Raw genomic sequence first — 8,527 nt, forward strand, 5'->3', positions numbered from 1 at the left:
TTAAAGTTTTACATTTTCAGTTTATTTTTAAATTAATTTATATTATTATATATATTATATATAAAAAACATTAAAAAAATAATTTAAAATATATATTATATAGAACCGGTCCGATCCAGGCCTAGAAAGCCTAGAACCGGAACCGGACTGGTTCCGACCAGTTTTGTCATTACGAAAACCAGTTCCTGACCAGAACGATCCAAAACCGAACCGATTTGATCGGTTCGGGCCAGTCCAGTTTTTTGATTTTTTTTTACCCCCTAGTGTTTATGGTGTACTCGTATCCTGCACGCATGCCTTGGTTACTCATGTTAGCTTATTGTTCTGCACAATATAGTCAACAAATTTCCTTTTTGAATAAGCTCAACAATTGCAAACTCATTCCTAGGACTTTTATTGGGTATTGAAGATTTTAATTCCATCTCAAGTCAAAACGAAAAAGTTGGAGGAAAACCCTTCGGCTCATCCTCTCAATCCAATGGATTGCAACTTTTCCTGAACCAAAATGGGTTAGCTGATCTAGGCTACCAAGGCCCAAAATTCACCTAGTCAGCAAGAGACATGGTCATAGGCACATACATGAGAGCACCGTTGGATAGAGGAATAGCCAACACAATGTAGACTTTGCTCTTTCCTGATGGAAAAGTTAGGCATTTACCTATTAACTCCTCAGACCATACCCCTCTCCTCCTCAATACCTCGAGTCCTAGAAAATCTTTGACTAACTTCAAATTTAAAGGATTTTGGATCAGAGATCCTTCCAGTTTAGATGTGGTAAAAAGAGCTTGGAACATTAGCATCTTGGGTTCTCCTACTTATATCTTCACACAGAAACTCAAAAATGTCAAAACATTTCTCAAAATTTGGAATAGAGATTGTGACAAGAGGACATCTTCTATTATTGTTATTTTGACCATTTTACTTATGTTTTATTTTATTTTATTTGAATTTGTATTAATGGGCTAAGGTTTTAGCCCAGACTCTCAAGTTTGATTAGGGTTTGTTTGTTTTTTTTTTCCTATTTTAATGCTTATAATGACATACTGAAGATCAGTTTTTTGAGATTAATGAATTGAGGTTGCCGCCATCTTCCATATTTTTCTCTGTCTTCTTCTTCTTCTATTAACTTTCTAGTTTCTTTTTTCTCTTCTGCTATTTCTTCATCTTCTACTGTTTTCTCAATTTTCATCATACATCATATTTGGTATCAGAGCCAACCCACAAAACCCATCCGAAGAACTCCCTTTGATCCAAACCAAAAACCGTTTCATCTTCTTCTCATACTGCCAAAAACCACCAAATAGTACTGAAACAAGGTCGTGATCTGAGATGAGAAAAAAAAAAGATCAGAGCAGAAATAGCCCGACACCTCTGATCAGCAACCCCTTCTCCCGACGTCTCTCTTTCCTCTCCCTCGATCTCTTGCATCTCTGTCCCTTCTGTCGACATAAACAATTGATTATTTTGTAGAAATATGGTCCATGTTTTGTTAGAAAGTTATGTACTTCGGCCATGTTTCTTAATAACGATCTTAAGAACTTTGAATGGTTAAAACCATTCAATTGGCTGAAGAGACGACTAGAGTATTTCAAAGCTATGTTTTCAACGAAAAAAGTACCATTAGCCATAGGAGAAACCCCCACTATATGTAGTTAGGTTTAAGGACAAATCTTATAAAATCTGGCCATGGCCTAATAAATAAGATTATAGTTACAGTCGCAAAAAAAATTATATAAAAATAATCTCATAAATTAATAATTATAATCACAAAAAATTATATAAAAATAAATTTATAAATTATCGTAATTTTATATAATATATTAAATTTATTTTATAATAAAAATAATTTTAAAATCTGATAAATTACATAAAATAACTATCATTTATAAGATTGATTTTGTCAAATCAATTGTTAAAGTATTTCTCAATAAAGAAAACAATGAAACAAAAATATGAGGTGGCCTTCGGAGGTAGGTAAATAAAAAACAAATGAAAAATATGTCACAGTAAAAAATCTTTCATCATTTCCCTGTTGTCAATTGTGACTGCTACAAGGTATTAATTTCTATAAAGTGAAACTTTTTTCTTGACTCTCTAACTCTCCCATGGAAAAGTGGACCTAGCCACTAGCCACTAGCCACTAGCCACTAGCCAACACGTATTTGCTTCCTCGATTGAAATTTCCCTGTACGGATTTTATTTTACTTTTAAATAACAGGAGGAAATGGTCGCTCTCAACCTGTATATATAAATCCCACGTCATCGAGCCTCAAAAGGTGGTGTTATCTCTGTCTCACAGGTTGCTTCGTTTGCAGCAGTAGTACTACAGACTGCAAAGAAACCCAAAATACCATGAAGTTCGGAAAGGAATTCGCGGCACAGATGGTGCCCGAATGGCAAGAAGCATACATGGATTATGGTAAGCTCAAAACCTTGTTGAAAGACATCCTACACTTCAAACAAAGAAACCGGCCACCGGCCACCCCATCCGGCCTAAAGCGAAAGCTCACACTTTACAGAGCTTTTAGCGGCCTTACACAAAGATACAACCACCACCCCACAAGCCCATCATCCACTACTCGCGATGATGATCATGACATTGAAAGCCAAGCCATTCTCGTAAATTCCGTGAGCCGGGATGGCTCACAAAGCTATCAGACTACGTTTCTCATGTCCGACGACGAAGGGGGAGAGTACGAGTTGGTTTACTTCAGGAGGCTCGACGATGAATTCAATAAAGTGGAGAAGTTTTACAGGTCTAAGGTGGTGGAGGTGATGAAGGAAGCGGATATGTTGAATAAGCAAATGGATGCTTTCATTGCTTTCCAAATAAAAGTGGAGAATCCTCAAGGCTGGTTTGATAAATCAGTTGAGATGACTCGTCTTGCTTCAGATGTCGCAGCTTCTGCAGCTGCGTTGTCGGCTTCAACACCGAGAGGGGCCAGAGCAAGTAGTAAGTTTTGTATATATTACGAAGATATTAATCGAAGGATCTGACTTTTTTTTTATATCAAAAAGATCGAGTAGATTATGTTAAAAAAGAAGATTAAGTAGTTTCTTTCAAATTACACATATATATGCAGGAAGAATTGTCATGTCGATGGATGTGATTGAAGAGGTGGGATCGAATAGCCATGGACAATCAGATGATTCGAGTGATCAGGAAAAAGATGAGGAGACCATTGATGTTGTCAATCAAAAGGTTCAAGAACAGAGGCCGAATAACATCAGGGCCAGTAGACCAGCTCCTCTGGAAGTACTTGATCGTGTGAAAATAAACAACACCCGGGAGACTCCTCGCTCCACTATTAAGAGCATCCTCCATTATCCTATGCAGACGGAGCTGAATTTCAGCAGGGAAAATCTTAGGAAAGTTGAAGAACAACTTAAGCGGGCTATTATTGAATTTTACCAGAAGCTCCGGCTTCTCAAAACCTTCAGGTATTAGGCATATATTGCTAGTTTTTTTTTTAATTATTATATCTAGTTGGATTTTCTTGTCTTCTTCTTCTTCTTTTTCTTTCCACTAATGAAGTAGATACATTTCCATGATTGGGACAGCTTCTTGAATACACTGGCATTTTCAAAGATCATGAAGAAATATGATAAGGTATTTTCCCTCACCAAAAAGAGTAAACTTCTTTTCCAATTAGAGTAAACTTCTTTTCCAATTGGGCATTATCATCATGCCTCATGCATATTTTAGCCAAGACGTTACTGTCAAGCTTAGAAGAGGAAAAAATAATTATATAAATATTTAATCATCAACTATCTTAAACGTTTGAGCTAATACAAAGACATGAATTCAATCATTTGTATTTTATCATTTTATACACTTGCCAATGAGTCAAACTCTCCTTAATAAGTTGATCTATCATACATGAAACATATAACTGAAGAGTTTTGCTATACATCAACTACTATTCACCGCCACACACCATACCCGACAATTTTTATTTTTTATTTCATAGAGTGGGGTGTTTTTCATAGGGTATGGGGTGTGAGGTAGTGAATAATGACTGATGAAAAGAATTATTCATAACTGAAATTGGGAAAAAAGTACAGTGGAGTTGGGACCATTATTAAAGTATTATATTAAGATGTTCTAATCCTATAGAGAAATAATTTGTACAAGCCGACTAGTAAAATAACAAATAACATTGATACAATTCTTAATCAACAAGTACAACATATAATATGTGTTTATGTTCTAGTCAGGCCTATTTGTTTGTTATTTTAGCCCAAGAAGTAGAAATAAATAGTGATTCTGTAACACCCAGAATTCTTGGAATTAATAAAAAATGCAAAAGTTGTTACTTTCCTAATCATGTCTCTTCACGTTTTCAATAACCAGGGCCCTTTGTTTTTTATGTGTATATGATATCCGATTTGACCCTTAGCCGAAGTGTTGTATTTGGTTATTTAGAAAAACCCGTTTTTGGTAGAGGACTAGATTATTAGTGTGTAACCATATCAGAGACATAAATTGGAGGGGCATCTATGGTTAGGTCCCATTTGTATAGCCAGGCTTCTCTCTTTTTTCTAAGAGTTTTTTTTTACCCTTCTTTTTCTAAGAGTTAAACATTGATATTTTGGTCCTTGTATTTATACCTTAACATTGCAGATTACTTCAAGGGATGCATCAAAATCCTACATGAAGATGGTGGATAACTCCTTCCTCGGAAGCTCTGATGAGGTGAGATTTCTATATTCCTAGGCAAAGTACATGAAAGCAGAGAAGGATCATTCCACCTCAAATGAATCAGACCTAAGGCTATGTTTGGGTGTCAAACCCATCTCAAACTAATTATCAATAGGATTCACTACTTTTTTAACTTCTCGTTAAAGATATCTCAACATACCTCATGCATTTAAATATATATCTCAACCTATTTCATACATTTAAATACATCTCAATGAAACCCACAAAATATTACTATTCATAGATCAACTCAAATCATCTGAGATCACCTCAGCAGCCAAACGCACTTACTTTGTCCAGTACTGCTATTTCCTTCTATTCTGATATATATAAGCCACTTGCCATTGTAGGTTACCAAGCTTATGGAAAGGACCGAAGCTGCATTCATCAAGCATTTCTCCAACTCTAACCGCACTAAAGGCATGAACTTCTTAAGACCCACGACAAAGAGAGAAAGACATAGGACTACATTTTCCATGGGTAAGGTCTTTGATCTAGTATGAATTAAACTTCTTAACAGCGAAGAAATTATGGGGATAAATCTAATGTCCATTTCTTCCCCTTTGGATCTGTTCATTGGAAAATTTTTCAGGTTTTTTTGCTGGCTGCACGGCAGCTCTGATATTAGCTCTTATTTTAATTATACGCGCTCGTAATCTCATGAATAATAAAGGGGCGACCGTATATATGGAGAACATGTTTCCCCTGTACAGGTAACTTTCATTTCTCTCTAGGATTACATCTCCACTCGACAGATTTTTAAGAACTGTATAATCATTCTTCCATGTTGAATTTAAGCGTCTATAATACTAATTATTCCAAAAGTTTAAGTAGATGGAAATATGCATGATATTAATTATTTACTTCTTCACATGTGAACCAATCTGATAAGATATTTAATTGAGAATTAGAAGATAAATGTACAATTAGGATTAGAACTAAGGATCAATAATACTTTAACAGCATATCGAAAATTAATGGCAAGGAAAGAGAGAGAAAACATGTGTTAAGAGATCCCGTTTGGATTCAGAGATGAGTTGAGATGGTTTTAGATGAGTTGAATAAAATATTGATAGAATATTATTTTTAATATTATCATTGTTTTGGGATTTGAAAAAGTTGAATTGTTTATTATATTTTGTGAGAGAATTTGGAAAAGTTGTAATGATCAGATGAGTTGAGGTGAGTTTCGAATCCAAACAAGGGTAAATGGATTAGGAAATGAGTCATTCGACTTGGCAAGTTTTGTGCTGGCCTATCAACTTGGATAAACTCTTTTCACATCACAAGACCAGCATACATACATATATATATATGTATATATATATATATATAGGATTCGTTGTGAGCACCTTTAAGCTTTTTAAAACTAAAAGATTCAGATGAATATGCTTTCAATCCAAGACACAGGAAATTTAAAACTTTCTCTAGTTTTCTAATGTTAAATTTCCTTCCTTCCTTTCTTGCAGTTTGTTTGGCTTCATAGTTCTGCACATGTTAATGTATGCTGCCAACATATACTTCTGGAGGCGGTACCGAGTCAACTATTCCTTCATATTCGGCTTCAAGCAAGGAACCGAGTTGGGCTACCAACAAGTTCTCCTCCTCAGCTTTGGTCTTGCAGCACTAGCACTAGCTAGTGTTCTCTTAAACCTTGACATGGAAAGGGACCCAAAAACGAATGATTACAAAGCATTGACAGAACTTCTGCCTCTCAACTTGGTTCTTGTAAGTTCGTATATGTAGAAGTACTTTACCTACTTTTTCCCCATCTAATTCTGAATATATATACGGTACTGAACTTTATCCTCTCTTTGTGATCTGCAGCTTGTAGTTATCATATTATTCCTTCCATTCAACATTCTGTACCGTTCAAGTCGTTTCTTCTTCCTCACATGTCTCTTTCACTGTATCTGTGCTCCTTTGTACAAGGTATTGTGGTCGACAACTGATCATGATGCACGAGATTAATGAAATTGAACTGAGGTGGGTGTTTGTAATAATTAATAGACATTTATGAATTTCTTTATATGACAGGTCACGCTCCCAGATTTCTTCTTGGCGGATCAGTTTACTAGCCAAGTGCAAGCCTTGAGAAGTTTGGAGTTCTACATATGCTACTACGTTTGGGGAGACTACAAGCAGAGACAAAACACTTGCAAAGAGAGTGACGTATTCAAGACTTTCTACTTCATTGTTGCAGTGATTCCGTACTTGTCTCGACTCCTTCAGGTTCCCTACTCAACAAAACGATAGTCTTGAATTCCAACATCGACTAATCTACTCCACTTTCGATTAAAATAGATGGGTCTGCGTGCCATTTGGCATGCATGTGAGACTTAAGCTTTTAAAACAAATGATATTTTAAAGCTCAATTTCTTCTTTTGCCACAACTCATAATGATTATTGTTGCAAGGACTTGTTCCCTCATATTCTTTTTCAGTGCCTCCGTCGCTTATTTGAAGAGAAAGATGCTATGCAAGGATACAACGGGCTGAAATATTTTGTGACAATTGTGGCTGTTAGCTTGAGAACAGCTTACAGTCTCGACAAGGGATTGGGTTGGAGGATGCTAGCATGGATTTTCTCAGCCATTGCAGCAATTGTCAGTACATATTGGGACCTTGTCTTGGACTGGGGACTCCTGCAACGGCAATCTAAGAACCGATGGCTGAGAGACAAGCTTTTGATCCCTCACAAAAGTGTATATTTTGGAGCCATGGTGAGTAAACGACTTCAACTGGAGAGAGTTTTTCATCAAAATCTGACTCTAAACCATCTTCCTGTAATTTCATGGTAATATATGCATACAGGTCTTGAATGTCGTCCTCAGGTTTGCTTGGTTGCAAACTGTTTTGGGTATCAAGGTGTCTTTCTTACATAGAGAATCTATAATCACCATTGTAGCCTGCCTAGAAATCATTCGTCGTGGGATTTGGAATTTCTTCAGGTAACCAAGATTGTTGGTCATTTTGGAGTAAAATTTCTGACATGTTTATATAAGCTTATTTTTTTTATGGATAAGAAAGGGGACTATTGCATTTTGCGAATTTGCACAAATTTAATGTTTTCAATTTCTTGTGATTTACATCAGGTTGGAGAATGAGCATTTGAACAATGTTGGTAAGTACCGTGCATTCAAGTCTGTTCCCCTGCCCTTCAACTATGATGACAACGAAGACAAGGATGAGTAGGAATTAAGGACGGAACTAGCACACTGAAAACACAGTGAGAAAATCAAATACCCCACTTTTAGTCCAAGCAGTGGAGAATTCCTTTTGCACATCATGTTGCAGCACAGAATCCCTTTTATGCATCATGTTCCTTTTTTTTTTTTAGAAGTAAGAGAGACAGTTTTATTAATATGAATGAAATAGACGAAGCCCATATACACGGGGAGTATACGAAAGAAACACAATCATGTTCTTAAATATTCAAGGTAAATTTTCTTTACTTTCAACCTTAAAGAAGAATAAATGGAAGCAGGGAAAAGGGAAACAGACTCATGTAATGTGAAATATTCAGGACATACAGAAAACCCCAACTTATAGCTGCAATCATATCGATAAGAATCTAGATCCGTAGCTTGAGCACCATTGGTAACCCAAAATACAGGAAGTGACGGAAAATCAATTTACCAAACTTTTAATCAAGAGTAAATTAATGGGAAATATTGTAGCACTACTTTAGTGAAAAAAAACCCCGCTATAACATAAGAACCTGAGAGTTTCACTCAAACATTTTTTTTTATTATTTTTTTAAAGTAAGAGGAAAATTTCATTAATACGGATGAAATAAGCATAACCCGTATACACAAGGAGTATA

The 8,527-nt window shown here is 35.8% G+C and overlaps 1 protein-coding gene across 1 annotated transcript; it reads left to right on the forward strand.

The window, feature by feature from the left end:
- The first annotated feature begins 2,352 nt into the window (after positions 1-2,352).
- LOC121260930 (phosphate transporter PHO1 homolog 3-like) lies at positions 2,353-7,936 on the forward strand. Its single transcript, XM_041163019.1, has 12 exons — positions 2,353-2,953; positions 3,084-3,441; positions 3,562-3,610; positions 4,625-4,696; positions 5,053-5,182; positions 5,295-5,415; positions 6,172-6,430; positions 6,530-6,634; positions 6,740-6,934; positions 7,146-7,424; positions 7,516-7,652; positions 7,797-7,936. Exons 1-12 carry the CDS (start codon positions 2,353-2,355, stop codon positions 7,894-7,896), a joined length of 2,406 nt encoding a protein of 801 aa, XP_041018953.1. The 3' UTR covers positions 7,897-7,936.
- The last annotated feature ends 591 nt before the right edge of the window (positions 7,937-8,527 follow it).

Source organism: Juglans microcarpa x Juglans regia, chromosome 4D (assembly GCF_004785595.1).
Source record: "Juglans microcarpa x Juglans regia isolate MS1-56 chromosome 4D, Jm3101_v1.0, whole genome shotgun sequence".
Lineage (NCBI taxonomy): Eukaryota > Viridiplantae > Streptophyta > Magnoliopsida > Fagales > Juglandaceae > Juglans > Juglans microcarpa x Juglans regia.

Excerpts from the sequence above, each read along its gene's own strand:
- LOC121260930 (XM_041163019.1), top strand. The coding sequence starts at position 2,353 with ATGAAGTTCGGAAAGGAATTCGCGGCACAGATGGTGCCCGAATGGCAA. Across the intron at positions 4,697-5,052 it reads TCCTCGGAAGCTCTGATGAG|GTTACCAAGCTTATGGAAAG; the intron begins GTGAGATTTCTA and ends TTGCCATTGTAG. Across the intron at positions 7,425-7,515 it reads GTGTATATTTTGGAGCCATG|GTCTTGAATGTCGTCCTCAG; the intron begins GTGAGTAAACGA and ends ATATGCATACAG.